Source organism: Falco punctatus (genome assembly GCF_963210335.1).
Source record: "Falco punctatus genome assembly, chromosome: 6".
In the NCBI taxonomy this organism is placed as follows: Eukaryota; Metazoa; Chordata; class Aves; order Falconiformes; family Falconidae; genus Falco; species Falco punctatus.
Genome location: NC_137585.1, coordinates 10,819,668 through 10,839,440, shown reverse-complemented (window position 1 = coordinate 10,839,440; position 19,773 = coordinate 10,819,668). Strand labels below are relative to the sequence as shown.

General features: G+C 43.8%; 1 protein-coding gene across 1 annotated transcript in view; it reads left to right on the top strand.

Annotated features, from left to right (window-relative positions):
• Nucleotides 1-19,773, top strand: part of VWF (von Willebrand factor) — a 143,112-nt gene that overhangs the window by 26,988 nt on the left and 96,351 nt on the right. Inside the window, exons 10-17 of the mRNA XM_080391421.1 lie at nucleotides 1,291-1,337; nucleotides 5,566-5,702; nucleotides 7,086-7,224; nucleotides 7,817-7,917; nucleotides 10,991-11,186; nucleotides 12,185-12,400; nucleotides 18,370-18,610; nucleotides 19,440-19,534. Coding sequence (XP_080247547.1) covers nucleotides 1,291-1,337; nucleotides 5,566-5,702; nucleotides 7,086-7,224; nucleotides 7,817-7,917; nucleotides 10,991-11,186; nucleotides 12,185-12,400; nucleotides 18,370-18,610; nucleotides 19,440-19,534 — 1,172 coding nt within the window. The remainder of the gene's footprint in view (nucleotides 1-1,290; nucleotides 1,338-5,565; nucleotides 5,703-7,085; nucleotides 7,225-7,816; nucleotides 7,918-10,990; nucleotides 11,187-12,184; nucleotides 12,401-18,369; nucleotides 18,611-19,439; nucleotides 19,535-19,773) is intronic.

Sequence of the window (19,773 nt, the reverse complement as noted above, 5' to 3'; positions counted from 1 at the left end):
GCTTCCTGTTATTCAAATTTGAGACTGCTGTAGAGAACATCATTCCATGGGCTTTTCATTTACCATCCTCAATAAACTGACTCCCAACAAATGATTTTCAAGGGCTGGGATAATGAAAGGAGTAAGAAAAATCTAGCACCTCTTGAAAATTGATTTTGGCGATTCTAGGATTGTCTGGCCTGGTATATGCCACAGGCACAGGAATGACAGCCATCTCAATCGCTATCAGTGCATGTTGCTGGTTACTAGTAGGGCCTATGGGGCATGGTGCTAAATCCACCACCCAAAACCATTAAAGCAGAGACAATCCACCTCCTTGCAACTTGCACAGAAAGAGAAACCAAGCAGAAGGAGCTTGAGTCAGCAGTGTGCTGTCAGAGTGATGAAGGTCTGCTGTAGAAGAAGCCTAGCTGGCCAGTGAAGGAAAGGGATCATTGCTTTCTTGTGACAAACTCGTGAGACTGTGACCAGAGTATTGTGGCCAGTGCTGGGCCCCCACTGTGAGAGAGGATTACGGACTGGAGAGAGTCTTGTGGAGGACGCTGGAGATGATCACAGCAGGGGATTTTATGACCTGAGGAGAATCAAAGGGAAATAGATTTATTTGAAGGCTAATGGGGGAACTTTCACTACCTAAAGTGGGGTTGTAAAGAAAACAGGGCCAAACTCTTCTCAGAGGTGAACAGCAAAAGAACACGAAGCAATGGACACAAGTTGCAGCAGGAGCAATTCTGTTTAGACACAAGAAAAAAATGATTCCCCTTGAAATGGTGCAGCCCTACGATAGCTGCCTAAAGAGGCCGTGGGACCTCATCCTGGAGATCTCCAAACTCAGATGGACGTAGAACTCGCCCACCTGATCTAACTTTGAAGTTTCCTTCTTTGAGTTGGGGGTTGTGGTATATGATTTTTCAGGAGGTCACTTCCAACTTTTTTTCTCCTATGATTCTGTTGTGTAAATAGACGTACCTTGAGAACTGTATTTAAAACTCATTCCATTTCAGTGGAATGTGGTTGAAAACTCTGTTAAACACAGAGCCTTGGTGGGGGAAAACATGACTTCTTGAGTTATGCAGCCGTTCCACCTTATATTACCAGCAGTTTCTGTTGAATGATGGTAAGAAGGGATGGATATATTAAGAAATGAGGTTATGGGAGAGGAAAAGGATGTTGGGGACTGGTCTAATTTCCCTGAAACAGAAGTTCATGTTGCAATTATTTGGGAGAAGGTTGCAACAGAAGATTTGAATTAGTGTACTCTTGCCTAAATTGTCATGATATGTTTCCTAGCATTTGTCGACGTGGCACCTGGATCTGCAGCAATGGGGAATGCCCAGGTATGTTGGCTGTATTCTTTTCAGGTTTTGACATGTAAGCCTTGCCTACATCCCTCCCACTTACGTCCCATTTGTATTTTTTCCACAGAAGAAGTGAATCTGTCTTTGTTCTTACTTGCTTGCTCCAGTGCAATCCAGATGGGATCATATTTCTAAGTTCTTCTCGTGAGACAAGCCAGACATTGTACTGTATTGTTTATGTGTACCAATGAAAAATCCTGTCTGGTGAGAAGAGCGGTCCTCTTTTGATTACTTAGTTTACCAAGATAAAAGGGTCTGAATGTTCAGAGGATTGGCTTTCAGGTAGAGGAACACTACTGGGGTTCTTTGACCAGGTACCATTCCTTATTTGATTGCTTGAATCAGCATACTTTTGTTGATGGGACAGTTTGAAGTACAAGGAGTAGACTGGATCACTTGTAATACTCCATGAGCTTGGAACCTAATGGTCATATTACAGGTTAAGGAGCTACAACCTCAGGGAGAGGATGGCTGCCCTGCCTTCCACTGGTGGTGGCAGATTGGAGAGGTAGCTCTGCAGATGTTCTTGCTCCTCTTTCTCCTACTCTTATTCCCAGGCTCACTGGTACTGGTGGCTGCTGTCACCTTTTTTTGCCTACATGGGGAATGTGACTTCATGCTGTGCATTGGCCAGCAAAGTGCCACCTTCCTTGTTTTCTTCTGCTAGTTCTGTAGCCCATCGCCTCAGTTCCTGCACTATGTTCAGCCTGCTTGACCTGGAACAACATTTGACTCTGCTTGCGTTGTGCGCAGAAGTCTGCAGGGAGACAGCATGTCTCTTTATGGTTTTGTTCTCCTTGCTTTTGGGAGCTGAGAATGGGAGGGATGAGGAGACTGGGGTTATGGCAGGACAGGAAAAGAGAGAGCAGGTTTTTTGGGTTTGGTGGTTTTGTTTTGTTGAGATGAGACTGTGCAATCCTCACAAATTAGGAGAATTACATCAGTCTTAAAATGGCTATCAAAAAGTCTGTCCTTCTATTAACATTAAGCTTACCCGACCCATCAATGCTCTGTTTTCTCCTGCTTTAGACTGAAATAGCATTTGCCCTGAGGTGTCAGCAGTAAAAAACCCAACACAATGAAGGGGAAGTATGCAAATGTTCAAAATAGAAATATGCTTGAGGTATTCACTAAAGATTTCTCCAAGTGCAGGGAATCTCACTGTCTAAAATGCAGAATCAAGGACACAAGCCCTAGCTGATTTGTTACGTCTTTTAGCTAATGGGTAGCAACATGCTGATGAACAAGAAATATTTATTTTTTTTCAGTTTTTACCTAAGTTATACCTCTTGATGGCCTTGCTTTCTGGGCTATGATGAATGTGGGCTATGTGGGCCAAATTTTTATCGTCAATTCCAGCCATGTTTTCTTCATAGTGATTATAGAAATGAAGATAAGCTTGGCATTGAGACTTGCTGGCAGATGTTGATATGCAGCCTCATGCAAGAGGGAATATAACATTGCTGCCTTTTTCCGAGTTGAGAAGCTGTGCCGAATGACCAGAAGTCAAAAAGAAAGGCAGCTTATTTTTGTACCTTCCAGCAATACATCCAAGTCACTTTTCAGCTAGGTTTGTGCAAGGCTGAAGGTGCAGCTGTTTTACACGTACCTGCTAACATCTACAAACTGGACTGAGACAGTATGGAAGGGCAGCGAAGCCTTCCAAAGCAGCAGTCCTTCATTGGAGTAGTAGACAAGTTTATGTTGTTACCTGTTCTGTTTTGTCTCTATTTGAAGGAATAGTGCAGCAATTTTTTATTGTTGGTTGGTTATTTTTTCAACAAATATTTCTGATATCATGTGTCACAGAAGGTTTATGTACTTAGACTCACAGAAGTTCCAAGGTAGTTCCATTTTTTTTTTTTTTTTTGCCAACCTGTTTGTCAGGAAAGGTTTCTTTATATTGTGGGAATGAATTTCCTACCTGTAAGTTTGGTGATAAAGCTGGGTACCCAGCTGGAGAGAGTGCTTCAGAAGGCAGTAGCTGGCTAACACTACCGAGAAGCTCTCAAGCTGATATTGTAAATTAATTATAAAGGCAGTAGGTTTCAGGAAATCTCACGGGACGCATTACACCAAATGGAGTAGATAGAGGGACCCATAAGAAGAGACTTTGCCGCAGGAAAGAAATTTTCCTTCCAGGAGCGATGACAAAGGGCTGGGACTTGCCTTGGGTAGTGGTCCCTAGCTCTCCATGCTGCAAACCTGTCCTCTTGGTTCCTGGTTGCAAAGAACGCCCTGGAAATCAAACTGTGCATAATATGGTGGGTTATGCCTAGTTTTTAAAAATCTGTTCTCCACATCTGATAGCCAGTTAGTTGACTCTGAAGTTGAGTAGAATAACATTTGTTTTACCTTTGTGCAAGTTTAATTGGACAGAACAGAAAGTAGGATTTCCAGGGTGAACTAGTAAATAACAAGCCACCTTACTCTGCAGGGGATGACAAACATCCAGTGGGTGCTGGACTTTTCTTAGGGAAAACCAGAGCTGTGCAAGACTGAGAATCCTCAGGATCTGTGAGGTGCTTTAGCACAGGCTGGTTTAAGATGGTTAACACTGAATGTTGAAGAGGGAAGTTTGCACTTTGATGTTCATAGACAGATCTTATGTGAGACTCAAAGGCAGTGAAGAGAGGATAACTCATGCGGTTCATCTGCCAGGTTGTAACATTTAACCTTGCTCCATCCTCTGACAGTGGATTGCTGCTGTAGGCCCAGCATCTGAATTTTGTTTTGGACAAGGAGGTCTCTGCCCACCTTGTTTGCCATGGGGCCATTTCATAAGTGTGATAGTCTTCACATATGAAAGAATTTCTTTGCAAGCTCTGTGGAGGTCTTTGCAGAGACGCTAGCATAACAGGGTAATAAATCCCAGTTGTGGCACATGAATACTGCCTTCCTGGAAATGAAGAACCACAACTTACCAAAACATTTTCAGATGCTGATATGCTTACATAGCCTCTTTTTGTAGTAGAAGGGTGGGCAAGCCAGACTTTCACATTATTCTGTAAGGATTTTAGATGTAGCTATTGTAACTATGGAATTATTTTCAACTTTATGCTAGTTAATTAAGACAATGGTTCAGAGTCAAGTCCAGCATAAATTCTGCCCTTGGAAGAACTCCAACACTAATTATTTTCTAGCTCTTCATTTTGATAAGGTATTTTTACTTTCATGTTATAATTACTTATGGGTATTCAAGGCAGCCAAACAAAGGAATCAACAGTTTTTGGGGGTTGCATTCAAGGAGGCCTTTATGAAGAAAGTTTTCAGACACTGTTTCCTTCATAAAACCATACTGCAATACTCAAAAACTATCAGTACAGACACAAAAAAGGGGAGCTCACAATCTGCCCAGACTCAACTGTGAAACACAGACTGAGAATGAGACATCTCTGCAGCAGAAGAGCAGAACAGCAGTGAGAGTGCAACAAGTCTCATTGCAAATTTTGATTTTCAACTTAAAAACTGCCTGTATTCTGCAGCCAGCTCCATGGATGCCGATGTGCTCCACTGAGCTAAGTAAAAGTGTATTTAAAATGTGTCATGTCGGGATGCTGCAAGCATCTGCATAGGGGTAAAGGAGCAACACGTCCCGGCATATGGTGTGTGTGACTAATGCTGGGTAATCCTGAGTGTCTTTCCCAGCTCTGCCTGTCTTAGGCATTAATACTTCCATTCTCCGTGCCTGTTTCTCCATTGTATAGAGGGAAACTTAGTTCCTGCATAAAAGAGAGCATGAATGGCTGTTTAAGATTGGTCAGTGCCACCAGCACCCATCACTTAGGTCTGAGGTATGACAGCCTGCGGAGAGCTTGAGTGACTGAGCTGAATTTCCAGGGCCACTGAGGAAGAATCAAATCCACTTCAGTGCAGAGAGCTGAGCCATTTGCTGACGTCCTCATGACCCTTGTTTGTAACATTATATAGGCTTTTCCGTAGACGTGAATTTCAGCTGCTGAGTGCGATTTATACCATATTCCCCAGCTTTTGTTGGTGCCTGTGTTACTACTGGTAATGACTTACAGGAATAAACAGTGAGATAAGCATCTCGCCGGTGCTTTCTGGTCTGCAGGGAACTCGGGCCTTGTGCAACCTGCTCTGCTGGGCTTCTCTTCCCCCTCAGCGGCTTGCAGGGGGACGGGGGGGGGGGGGATTCTGCTCACAGCTGGCACTGGGGTGATTCATGGCACTCTGCATTTTTCAGGAGAATGCTCCGTCACTGGCCAGTCCCATTTCAAAAGCTTTGACAACAAGTACTTCACCTTCAGTGGGATCTGTCAGTACTTATTTGCCAAAGACTGCGTGGAAAATTCCTTTTCTGTGATCATCGAGACCGTGCAGGTAACGGCAGCCTTGGCCGGTGCCTGTGGGCCCCTGCGCGTGCTCCTGAGGGAGCGGGAAGGGCTGCGGGAGCGTGATACAAATTGCAGAGGCACAGGCCAACAAAAGTAATTTTCCTATGAAATAATTAGTTTAAATAACAGATGCAGTCTTTCTCCTTAGATAATAAGCGTTTAGCTTCTCCCGGTGGCCATTCCCAGGAGCCTACCTGGAGGCTGAGGTTTGTCAGGAGGTCTGGGGAAGGAGCCCTGCCTGCCCCTGTGCCAGCTGAGCAGAGGGCATCTCTGGCGGAGCACCCTGAGGGATGGTGCCTCCTTGATGTCCGGGGAAAGGACATTTCCTTGGAAGCCGAGTAGGGTGCCCAGGCAGAGCAGTACCTTGAGTTGCTTTCCATTACGTCATATTGGTGGGTGATTTCTGTTGCTCGCTAGCTGGTCAGCAGCTCCTGGCTTTCTTTGCCTCCCCTGAGGGCTGTGAGAGAGGCAGCTGGAGGTCAGCGGGCAGAGATGGCTGGAGAGAGGCAGGAAAGAGAGCCAGTCTGGTGCGGGGAGGGAGGGAGACCCTGGAGGGGGTGTCACAGGGAGGTTAACCCAGTCATGAAATTAATCGACCAGGTGGGAATAGGTGAGCTAACCTGGAAACTAAAAAGGATGCTGAATAAAGCAGAAGGGAAGAAAGAGGACAGAGAAGTGGAAGGCAGGGAGAGGTACGATGGAGCCAGCAGACTGACTGGGTGAAGGGGAGCAGCAGCCTGCCTTGCAGGGCACCAGCAACAGAGAAGTCGCAGGGTTTGGAGAAACAGGGCGTGACTGTGCATCATCTGCGTCTGTATCCTGCACTAGAAAGCTCTGATAGCGCAGCTCTGAGGCCATCTGTGTGTGGGAACTTGCAGAACGAGTTTTGACTGAAACTTCCCTTTCGAAACCAGGGAGGAGACCCAGGGGCCTGCAATCCCTGTTCCTCATCTGCGTAACCCACAGCCAGGAAAAAATAACAGCACAAGTCTCGGGCTCTGTGAACCATGCTGCTGTTTCCCAGGCGGATGGGCTGTGCAGGGCAGCGTGCCCTTCCTGCAGGGTCTGGCCACCACTGGGCACCAGCACAGGCCGCTCCCGGCAGTCTGCTGGAACCCCTGCCGACTGCTTTCCAGGCTTGGAGACAGGGAGCTGCAGGCAGCTCAGCTCCCTGCTGCGTGATTAGCAGGGTAATGGAAGAAAGGCCACCAGCCTGGTGTTTGTGGGATGCAGAAACAAAATCCATAAAACCATGGAGACACTTAACACCTCCCAAATTAGATAACGAAATGCTTTCTGGGGGGCATAGGGCTAAGTCACCAATAAAGTGAAAGCTCGAGGTTTGAGGCAAATTTTCCCCTTTCTGTAGTGTGCAGATGATCCTGATGCTGTGTGCACTCGCTCAGCTTCTGTCCGAATCCGGGATATGGACAACAGCCTCATTAAAATGAAACACGGAGGAGGAATTTCACTGAATGGACAAGACGTACAGATCCCTTTGCTACAAGGTGTGTTGCACGGGCTAACTCTGGCCAGCCTTTGAAGGGGTCCTACTTACTAGTGTTCTCTGGCATGCCTTAGCCCAGTTCAATCAAAAAGTGCTTTCAGTACCAAATTCTCACTTTCTTCTTCTAGAAACCCTGCCATTTCAGCTTCTCTCCATGCAGCTGACACACCTTTGCTGACCTCCTCTAAAATCAGGAGAGTTAAGCTGGTCTGGATTTGTGATACGTGATCTTGAAAACCACTGTTGGTCTGTGCTTTTTTAAATTATTATAATTTTTCATCCAGAAGCTTGAAATCCCTCCTGTTATCTTGTAAAATGTCACAGTTAATGTCTGAGGTTTGGCAGAATGCATATATATCCTCTTCTAGAGCTCCTGAGTGCCTTGAAGTGTGCCTATGCACACGTTCATGCAGATGTAAACTGCTGAGCAGGCACGAAACTTGGGAAGTGTGGCCTCCCAGACTTTGGCAGACCTGTATGCCCCCTGCTCTGTGGCAGCCGCTCTGTTGGCCTGTTCAGTGTGACACAGCAGTCCCGGGCAAGGAAACACTGCAACCTGGCTTGGTTGACTGATGCTTTGTGGTTATCTTAAGGTGCCCTCCGTATCCAGCGCACAGTGAGGACTTCAGTTCACCTTACCTATGGAGAAGATTTGCAGATTGACTGGGATGGTCATGGTGAACTCCTAGTGAAGGTACTCTTTCTTTCTGTTTTATTTCTGCCTTTTTGCTCCCTCTCTCGTCCCACCCAAACATGTACAAAGATTTTCTTGTCTGTAGTGAGAAATTGCTTTGTGTTGCATGTTAGAAATGCCATTCTCTTTTGCTACCCCCAGAGTGATATACAGCTCCTTTTGTATTCCAGAAACAAATGTTTTCATCCTACAGCAGCTTGGCATCTTCTCCCCCCCCCCCCCCCCCCCCCTTTTTTTTTTTTTGTGTGTGTGCAATAACAGCCATTATTAACCATGAACAGTTTTGTGTTTTGTTCAGCAGATACTGTCCAAACAGGATTTTCCTTTAATTTGCTTTGACTGTCCTGTCTAAAGTAATGGATTTGTATGACTTAAAATAAGGGAAGAATATGGCTCCAGGGACAAAGTTATTCATAATTTCCAGGAAAAATCAATTAACTCAACAGAAGATATGTTGCATGCTCCTTCTACTGTGAAGAATGTTTAAAGTCACCCTTGATTAACAATTAGGGTTTGTCTGTGCTGCAGACTGCAGTGGAGTGTAGAAATACCCAAGCCCAGTTTAAAAGAAATGAGCTGTAAGGGAGGCAGTTTAGCTGCAACAACAGAATGCTTCACCTAAACCACTTTTTGTATGTGTGTGTGTTATAAGCTGCAGAATGATTTGCAGTGCAGAAAAGCCTGTGGGAGAAGGGGGGAAGATTATTTACTGTGGAATGATCTCCAGACAGCTGATAACCCACCACAGCTTCTCCAGCTAAGCTATCTGTTGCCCTCTTTGCTCCTACAAGAGGCTGTTTTCTTTCAGTTGGTAGGTCTTAGGGACTGCAGGTGTTGTCCTTGAGGGTGTATTTGCTCCCTCAGGAACATGACTTCTTCTGTAGTGTTGTTTCCTGGTGTCATGACCTGTGGGCTACAGATGCTAAGTCACAGTGATATGCTCTCCTGTGATGCTGCGTGGCTATGGACCTACATGCTCCTGCTGTGTCTATGTGGATGGGTGCTTAGCCACAGCTCTGCTGCCTTTGAGCCCCACTTGTGGCAGGAGATCTGCAGCTGGGCACTGTGTGGGGTGGTTTTGCTCACTGAGAATTTGGCCAAGCAAGCCGGTTTTACTGGGGTTTTCTACTGAGCAGTGGGCACTGCCCTCTCTGAACCATGGCACTGCTTTTGCACTCTCCTTGCCTGCCCCCCTTAAATGTCAGATCTGGCACAGTGTAAAGGTTCACAAAAGCTGGTTCAGAAGTGAGTACAGGAGCCGAAAAGACAACAGAAAAGAAAGGTCAAGAATAACTTCAGAAAGCATCTATGATTTTGTTGTTGTTTCAATCTAGCCTGTATGTCTGTGCTCTGAGGGTCCTAGAAGTTGTTTTTGGGCTGAGCATAATTCAGTTCAGTCCCTTGGCACATCTCAGAAGTTTTGGCTTTTCTCAGTGTTCAAAGTATTTTTCTGCCTGGTCAGAGACCCGTATAGCCTGGCAAATTCTTTCTTACAGTTAAAACAAATCTAATTTTCTGCTCCAGATCCTCTACCCATAAAAGCAGTGGAAGTTTCTCCAATTGTCTGTATTTATTCAGTTCTGGTCCAAGCTCTTTCCCTCACTGAGTATCTAAAGCATCTTTTAAATTGCTTTTGGAGACTTAATTTATGCTGGATTTGTAGACTAACTTGTTGCCAAGTATTTCTGACAATTGGGGGAAGTGATACACTTCCATTACCTTGGCCAGACTTCTGGTAAAAATTCTTTCGATGTTCCTCAAGAAGGCTCCCCTTTCTGTGACCATTTGTCGTCACCAATTGGCATTTGTGATTCAAGGTTCCACTTGAAAATATGTCAGAAATTGGGGTTGTATGAGTCACTGTCCATCTGCAGAGTACGTGAAAAAGTAGCTTCCTTGGCCATCGGAACAATAAGAATATGTATCCTTTAGTAATTCATGGTTGTTCTTTCCGGTGGCCCATATTTGCTGTCTGGCCACTGTGTCTGAAGGGAAGGTAGTATTAGGTTGTATTTTGGAGGATGTTTTTATTTTTAATTTTACAGAAAAGCAGTTTTCTTTAAAAATGTTTTTCTGGCTTTCTTGGTTCTGTTTTCACTGGTCACTCCTGCCAGTCTAACTAGTAGCACTCTACTAAATGAATACAGAGAACTACTGTAGCATTAAAGCACTAAGTCAGCTCCCGAGGACAGTTGGTAGTACTTGTGGTACACCAGATCTTTACTTCTGATAGAAACTGACATTTCCTACTCGAATAAATATTGGTGCCTTTGTGTTGCAGATGTTGCTTAGGAGATTTCCCCTTGCTTACCTCTAAGTTTAGGGTCCCATTTCAGCTGTCCCTTCGTTTGCAGCAAGAGTATGACAAAGTGGAAAAGCTGTCCCTTCATTTGCAGCAAGAGTGTGACAAAGTGGAAAAGTGTGTCTGCTATGTGGGTTGTTTGCAATGCTGCTTGTAGCGTGTCATAAGTTTCTCTAGGCAGGAGGAGGCTCTGATGTGAGGTAATGTAGCTTTAGGGGTAGTACTCTCTTCCTTACTTTATTAATGGTCCTTAATGGTGAGGCAAACAACTCCTCCAACATTGCCTCTGTTTTGTGACAAAACCGATCTGTTCAAATTTTCTTAATCTTCACTTTTTTGTTGAAATGTGAAATGGTTTCAAGTGCAGTACCTTTTCCCAATTTACCATTGGAAAGATAATCATCTAATTATGTTTAAAAATGCAACCTCCACCGTTGCCCTGTTCATTTACAGGAAGGAAGGGGAAAAACAGGGAAGGACTAAACTGGAGTGCTGATCAAGGCATAAAAATAAGCCATTTTTCTCATACTAACCCTCAGTTACCATCTTGAAATTGTTACTGTGCCATCCAAAAATTGTCCTGCTGCTAATAGTAGCATTTTTGTTAGAAGTTTAAAAACGTAGTACAATGAAATTGTATCTATAGTCTTTTAATGTGTATTTGAGACTTTCCTTGATTGTTAAATTGTGTATTGTTCATTCTTTAGAAAATCTTGCTATACAGTGGTGACCTGTTCTGGAGGATGATCAGGCTAATGTTGTCTTCCTTAGCTGTCTCCAGTCTATTCCGAAAAGATGTGCGGGCTATGTGGAAATTACAATGGTAACCAAGGGGATGATTTTCTTACACCTTCGGGCATGGTGGAAGCTCTTCTGGAAGATTTTGGAAACTCCTGGAAGCTCAATCCAGGCTGCCAAGACTTGTTAAAACAAGACAGTGACCCCTGCAATCTCAATCCTCGTTTAGGTACTGAACTCCATCCAAAATTAACATGTGCTGCAAACTGTGATCTTCCGTTTTACGTAACAATAATAAAAAAAAAGAAAAATAAGGGAAAAGAGTAGAAAGCTGGTTTTGCTTAAATTACCAGCGAGGTAACTGTAATCACTGTTAAAAAACCCCAAAACTCAAAACCAACCAACCAAAAGAGAAACAAACAAAGGGAGGTGCTGATCGACACAGTCTTCCTAAGGCAAATGTAATTTTTTGTGAAAACTGACAACAAAAATTAGTGATGTGGGATTATGCGACTGTTCAGTTTGAACCACAGAGTTAGACCATCACAGTCACAGCACAAACTCGCGACCCTGAAACTACTTTTACAAGCGATAACAGTACTTTGTAACAGTGTTTATCCTCTGGGTGGACAAAACACCTGTCATCTTCACCCCTCTGTCCTTGCTCCTTATGCACTTTTCCTGATGCCTTGTCTCCCTTCTTTTTACTGCATGCCAACAAACAGCCTTCCTCTTTCCCTCCATACTGCTTGGCTGTCCAGGTTGGACACCGAGAGAAATTCTCAGAGCAGTTTTCTTGTCCCAAGTGTTACAGCAACCTCTGATTTTTGGGGGGAGCAAGCACACAGAAAATTCTATGGCTGTAGATTAGAGCAAATGCTGGTGATTTGCGAGTATAGTGCAGCCTAGAAGGTTTAATTTTGCAAATATAAAAAGCAGCAGAAAGCAGAGGCCCTGTAAGAGGAAGTACAGCACCAGAAATAGTGGTAACAGAATATAAAAGTATTATTTTTCCTTGATTTGTTTTACTAGTGAAACATTATTCTTTCAGTGGAGCTCATGACATATAAGCTATGATGCTATCTATGCCTACTTGATCCTATTTTAGTCTTCTGTGTGGTTTTTTTTTTCCCCCCAAAGAAAAAAGAATATTTGCTGTGCCTCCACTAGATTTTCTTGAAAGCTGCTGATTGATTCAGTGGAAGCATGTAATTTTTCTCTTTTTAGCCAAATATGCTGAGGACTCCTGCTCAGTTCTGATGTCTTCTGCATTTGAACCCTGTCACCATGAAGTCAGTCCCACTCCTTATGTGAAGAACTGCCGCTTTGATGTTTGCTCCTGCTCCAATGGCAAGGATTGTCTGTGCTCTGCTATTGCTAATTATGCAGCAGCTTGTGCTAGGAAGAACGTGCTGGTCCAGTGGAGAGAACCCGACTTCTGCCGTAAGTGAAACGCTCCTAAACTCCACTTGTTTTCCTGTCTGGAAGAAATTTCACAGCAATGTCAGGTGAAAAACTTAGAATGAGATAATTTCAGCAAGGTGCCAAATATTTCATACGACAAACGATGCAAAGCAAGGATGCAAAAACAGTTCACAGAGACTGCTCAGCACTGGGGGAGAGAAGCAGTCACCTGACATACCTCAGCAGAGCTTTTGACTGGATTTCCATTTTCTGCTACATTTAAGTTTTAGCTACTCACCTGAAAACTTTTTAAATATCCCAGGGTAGAAATCTCCAAGTGATTTGTAGTGATGCATGAATTTTTTTTGGTGTGTCCTTCTTTTGAGGCCCAAGCTTCCCAGGTCCTGACCTGACTGATCTGTGACCTCTGACATTACCCAAAGTTGAAGGAATAGAGGAAGCACAAAGGCAGGTACTTGGTCACAGAACAGAATCATACCAGTATAGACAAACTTGTATCGGAATGGACCACTGGCACTCTTCTGCTACCAACCCTGCTCATAGCAGGGTAAACAACAGCAGATTGCCAGGTGGCTTGTCCAGACAAGTTCTGAGTATCTCCAAGGATGGAGATCCTGCAAATTCTCTGATATGTATCTCCCTTAGCACTTTGATAATCACCCTGTCAGTGCAGCAGTCTGAGATCTGTGTCAGATCTCATTTTGTGTACACCATTCAGCTAGTGGGTGGATATAATTTTTCTAACCACATATGAGCTCCTTTCCTTCTGCTCTGTGTAAATTCTAGTGTGATGTGGCAGCTGGTTCAAGATGAGATCTTGAACATTGATCAACAGGCCATGGGTGGCACCACTGAGCTAGCAAAATAGTGGGGTTTTTTGTCTGTGTTTTTTTTGTGTAGACATTTAACTCCTATGAGAGTCAGTAAAGGTTGAGTTTTTAATTCCCCTGAGGACTGTTTGCAGAATGCTACTTGTAATAAATGGCAGTGCTCATTCAAAAGCTTGCAGTCTAAAAGATGAGATGTTACGAGAGGATAGAACAAAAATTCAGGCTGCAGCTTTGGGTTAGAGAGGTGGGGTTAACAGAGAGAATAGGATGTTTTTGCAAGATTAATAGCCAAACTGTTAAGAAGCTGGAGCAGAAGAAGCCAACATATTTTATTTATTTTCTTTCTCTGTTAGGTCAATGTGGTAGGAAAAAATTCATTGCAATGGAATTTTGATTGAAGATGGACACAATTTTCCCTATAAATATTTGTGAAATTGAGGTTTTTCCATTTTCCTGAGTAAGTTTACTATTGAGGAAAGAAGACAATTGAAAATTTTGGGGGAAAGCATGTATGCTTGGCAGCTGTCCAGATCTGTTCTGTTACTTCTTCCCAAACGGTGCATGGGAAAAACATTTATGATCTGAGTGTGTAGAAACTGGACAAAAGAGAAGGAGAGGTCACTGGCCTTCCACCTGGTAGGGTCTGTACCTGTAAGGTCAGCGACTACAGTTTCTGCAGGCTGGAGGGTATTTACTGCGAATGAGAGCAAAACCAGTTTATGTTAAACTGCTGCATGGTTTCATAATATTTTACCTAATTTATGTAAATGTTCAGATAGTGGAACAGTAATGTAATAAAAATCCTTTTAAAACTGTGCAGGTCTGGAGGCTGAAAGAAAGAGCAGCAATAATGCACCATCGTTCTTTCTGTAATTGAACAAGTCAATTTTCACAATTAATCTTTAATAGCACAGAGCTGCTTCTTCCTTTCTGTGCATTACAGAGCGCTTTATGTGCTCGTAAAGTGACGATTTCCCTGATTGCAGATCCATCAGCCCCCATTAAATAATCCTGGTGCCCTAGACATCTCCTGTCACATGAAGGAGAAAAATCCCTCTTTTAATGGGCTTGAGAGGTGAATGTGCAGGTTGTGTAATTTGTGCTGATGGCCCAGTGCACTGCACACATACTCGGTGCCTGCCTTGGTCAACGGAGATTCAGTTTCTTGGGAAATGACTTGACAGAACCGGTTTGGTTGATCTGAAGTGGATAAGTGGCAGGGAGGCAAGTCATTAGTGTAGCACAGCACTTCTGCTGGGTGTCAAGCTAACAAGCACATTAATCTCTCAAGTCTTGGAAATTATTTTAGTTGCAGTTTGATTGTTTAAGAGCTGACTTGTACCCTTGTAGCTTGTCATGAATAAGCAACAGAGACACTCCCTTCATGCTGCATGAAAGGAGCAGATAGGCCATACTGTGAAGGGCAGGCTCTCATGCACATGCATGTAAAAAACTCAGTAAAAAACCTGGCTGGATGGTTTGTGGTGAATGGAGTTAAATCCAGCTGGTGGCTGGTCACAAGTGGTGTTCCCCAGGGCTCAGTATTGGAGCTGGTTTTATTTAATATTTTTATCAATGATCTGGACAAGGGGGTTGAGTGCACCCTCAGTAAGTTTGCAGATGACACCAAATTGGGTGGAAGTGTTGATCTGCTTGAGGGCAGGAAGGCTCTGCAGAGGGATCTGGACAGGCTGGACTGATGAGCTGGGGCCAATTGTATAAGGTTCAACAAGGAGAAGTGCCAGGTCCTGCACCTGGGTCACAACAACCCCTGCAAAGGTGCAGGCTTGGGGAAGGGTGGCGGGAAAGCGGCCTGGCAGAAAAGCACCTGGGGGTGCTGGTCAACAGTTGGCTGAATGTGAAGTGCCAGTGTGTCCAGGTGGACAAGAAGGCCAACAGCATCCTGGCTTGTATCAGAAAGAATGTGGCCAGCAGGACCAGGGAAGTGACCGTCCCCTGTACTGGTGAGGCCACACTCTGAATACCGTGTTGAGTTCTGGGCCCCTCACTGCATGAAAGGCATTGAGGTGCTTCCAAAGAAGAGCAATGAAGCTGGTGAAGGGTCTAGAGAACAAGATTTAGGAGAAGCAGCTGAAGGAACAAGGGTGGTTTACTCTGGAGAGAAGGAGGCTCAAGGGAGATCATATCACTCTATACAAGTACCTGAAAGGAGGCTGTAGTGAGGTGGGTGTCGGTCTCTTTTCCCAAGTAACAAGTGATAGGATGAGAGGGAATGGCCTGAAGTTGCACCAGGGAAGGTGTAGATTGGATATTAGGAAAAATTTCTTCACCAAAAGAGTTGTCAAGTACTGGAACAGGCTGCCCAGGGAAGTGGTTGAGTGTCAATCCCTGAAGGCATTTAAAAGTTGTGTAGATGTGGAGATAAGGGACATAGTTTAGTCGTGCACTTGGTAGTGTTAGTTTAATGGTTGGAGTCGATGATCTTAAAGATTTTTTTTCCAACCTAAATGATTCTGTGTCTCGTGTGTGTATATATGTATGTATGTGTTGTTTTGTAGCAAAGGGGAATCAGTCAACAGATTCCTAAATCTTTCTTCAGGTTTTAGGACCTGTTGATAATGTGGTGGTGCTGGGATAGTTTATTGTCTTTGAATGGCTTCTGTAAGAGGATTTGTATGGGATAAATCCAAGAGTGCTGAAGTGAGGAGTAGGGAATTAAGGGCAGACTCTGAGCAGCATTTGAGGGTGGCTGCTTTACATGGTGGGGCTCAACATGCTGGCTGGTGCTGGTAGAGCAGCTGTGTTCAATCTAGTCCTCACAGGGTACGTCTTGACCCAGAACATCTGACCTAGATGTGATTGTGTTTTCACCTTGTGCTACCCAAGAAACTGGTCAGGATTTATGCCTTTTTCACTCTGGGTTGAAAACCCACCCACAAGAAGCTGGATGAATTATCTAATTGGATACACATTTTCCCAGTGCTTTTTCCACTATTTTCCATCTTATTCCTGAGAAAGGCTGATCTTCAGCGCACATCGTTGAGCTGTTTTGGTTTTGTAATAGGCATCCGTACAGAGTAGGTGCACCTCGCCTTTTCCTCTCATTTTCCTGGCAATAATGGGATGTTGTTTTTTTTTTTAGTGACTGTATTACAAAGTGTGCAGACAACAGTCTGCTCCCAGGTCAGGTCTTGCCTTTTGGTGTTAAAAACAGATGTTGCTGGGAGGTGATGGAGGACAGCATTGGGACTTGGAGTGTGAACATGACATTGAGTAGCATAACTGGAAAAATGGGGGATGTTTCCAAAATTGTAGGAAGTGCATGGATGAGTTACAAAGCTTTAGCTAAGAAAGGGATCCACTACAAAGTTGTCCCTGTGGGCAGGGAGTGGTACCACTGACTAGAAAGCAGAGCAGGATGTTTGGCTTAGTTATCCTGTCCTTTTTGAACCTTAAAACTCTGGTAAACTGGTGTACCCACCTAAAATCTGCCAAACCAGTTCCTTATTTCCAGAGGTTCCTATGTAGCAAATGATATTTTTGGCTGAGACTTCATGGTTATCCTGCTTGTACATGCCTTTAGTGATGAAAGTTACTTTTAAAATTGTCCTCAGCCCAGGGCTGTGCCTTTTCAATATTTGATTTACTGCAAAGATCTTGTTTATGTAAATTAGAAGCACTGTTCTGTGAATAGCTGCCAAAGACTCCTTTAACTGTGAGTGAATCTATCACCTACTTCTGAGTTACGAGGTATTTACTTGGCCTACTGTGTTGATGAGCACATGTAAATTTCTTGTTAAATAGTTTGGGCCCAGGTCCCAAACATGGGAGATCTTTGCTCTGCAGAATGCTTCATGTCACCTTAGATGCCTCTGGGCTGGATCCTTAGGGTAAGGGCTTATGGTCCCATGTATGGGACTTCAGGTGCCTCAACAGAAGTTGGGGAGATGTTGGTGCAGCCGTGCCTGTCTTCAGTAAGTAGAAGTAACTATTTCAGAGGAATTTTGTGAAGGTAAGCATTAGATGTTAGTTAGCATGTAGGGCTTGCTTTGTTCGCCTCAGTGTCAGTTCAGCCCTGCTAACAGCTGGGTGAGGCTGCAGGGCAGTAGCCTTGCTATAGTTGGTTTTTGGTGTGGTTGTTTTTTTTTTTTTTTTTAACTGTCATTGCTGCTACAGTTCCCAGGGATGTGTGCTTACAGAAGAGAGGGTAGGGATTATTGAATCATTCTGCTGTGATGACAAGGGGAAGAGCTTTCTCTGTAACCCCTTCATCTTGGTTTTAGCGCAGTGCAAATGTGTCAGCTTTTATTTGCAGCTGCATCCCTTGCTCCACTGAACATCCTACCTCATCACCGCACAACTCCAGCCGTTTGCTTTGGAAGGTTGCTGCAATCGACAGGTTTTGTAAGCTGGTCAGGGGGCCTGTTAAAAGCCCTTGATAATACTAACTTGTTTTCTCATCTTCTGCAATGTGTTGTCGTAGCTGCCACCTGGTGCCGATGCTGATGTATGCAGAGGAGATTGCCTCAAAATCAGTGCTGTAGAACTTCGTCGAAGTTTTATAAACAAAGCAACCAAAATAGCTCCAAAGACCCTAATTAGCTCTCCATAAAAATCAATCAATCATGGAAAATCGTTAGTACCTAAGGTTTGGCTCCATAATCACTAAATGACTTCTTTATTTGCACTTGTTTCCATAGAAATCACTGAGAGCTGCTGGGATGTGAGGCTTTTAAGTATTATAGCACCTGCTTACCAAGGCAGAACCCTACCCTACTTCTTATTTTGACCAAATTGTCCCTAACTGGGTTGCAAAGGAAGAGAAGTGTGAATGTGTACATGACACTTCTAATGCTCCTAACCTGCAGGTCTCAGTAGTAACAGAGGTTGGACAGAGCCTGTGTTTTTCATTCTGGATGAAATTTTGTGGATGGATTTTGATTGCAGGGATCACAATCCAATCCTGACCTTTACTGGGAACTGCACGTAGTAAAGTTTTGCTTGCGTGTGTATAAGCAGTGCCGTAGGCTTCACTGGTGCTGCAGACTTAAGGAGACAGTAATACGGGCCTGCACTGATGAGTAGATTGTGTAAATACATTTTAATTCCCAGCTTCCCGGTCTAGTTTAGGCAGCTTTTCCTTTAGTTGGCTTTGGATCAAATGCCAGTCTCCCTGATGTGCACATCGTTCAACAGCAATGACCTGTCCTGAAGGCCAAGTGTACCGGCAGTGTGGGATGCCATGCAACCAGACCTGCAGATCTCTGTCCTACCCAGACGAGGACTGTGATGAACTCTGTGTAGAAGGATGCTACTGTCCCCCTGGGCACTACCTTGATGAGCGTGAGCAGTGCGTGCCAAAGTCCCACTGCTCCTGTTATTATGATGGTGAGATCTTCCAGCCAGAGGACGTCTTTTCAGATCATTACACCATGTGGTAAGTGCAATGTTCGTAATTCATCCCTGCATGCTGTGACTCAAATTTTTGGATAGCCTGAATGATTAACTGCTTCAGTTCCTCAGTTCCTTTACCTCCACTGAAAGGAGTTTAAAAAAGGGCAAGATTTTGCCTCCAACAAACCAAATGGTGAGTTTTCCTGTTGCATCTCTATCCATATAATTTCAAATGTCACCTTAGTCAGAAAACAGTATTAAGCCCTGTTCCATGAATAGTTCCTGCCAGTTTGAAATGGAGTTTAATTACTGACAACAGCTACTTTGTAGGCTTTTAAAATGTCACTTTAATGTACTGAGATACATTTCTTAAACGTTAAAACCTAATTACCTCTATCAAAGATGCAAATATTAAAAAGCATTTCTTATTTTTAAATTGAGTAGCAGTACACTGACAGTAGGAATGTAATTGCTGGGCAGCTCCTGGCAAGCCCAGTTTTGGGAACAGCGTCTTCTCCTTTTCTCCCTCTACAACAGAAGTCATGAGTTGCAGGAACGAAGTGGTCCCTTACCTCTTTCCACAGCAGACCTATTATCTTGCCCAGCTTTATGCCTGAGCAGATGCATTGAATTCAGCAGGACAGGGCTAGCATACAGCTGGGTTACCATGCTAGTATATCACATCAACTATTTTAAGGAAGGTTTGCTCTTAAGGTTGATAAGCACAGTGGATGGAGAGCAACAGATCAACCCCAACGTGAGGTGTAATTTTGATATTCTGACAAGTTCCCTGCAGGCCTGTCTGAAAAAAACAGTGTGAATGAAAGCTAAATGTCACTTTGTTAAATATAAGCTCTATTTGTTTTTCTTAGCTATTGTGAAAATGGTTTCATGCACTGCAGTACAAACAGAGTTCCTGGTGCCTTCCTGCCAGATGTTTTTGCTGATGAGAGACCATCTGCCAGAAGTTAGTATGCCTTAAATAAAAATGACATTTTTTCTGATTTTTCTTTTTTTTCTTTCTTCCCCCCCTTCCCCCCTTATCAATCTTTTGGTAATTAGGACAGGGAAGAAGTACCAGAGGTTGCAGTGGCTGGTGATGTTATGAGTATCTTTCTAATTTTTTAAACTTTTATTTATTTATTTATTACAGAATAGAAACCAAATATTTGCACGGGAGGATGCAGGGATCATTGAATGCCACCT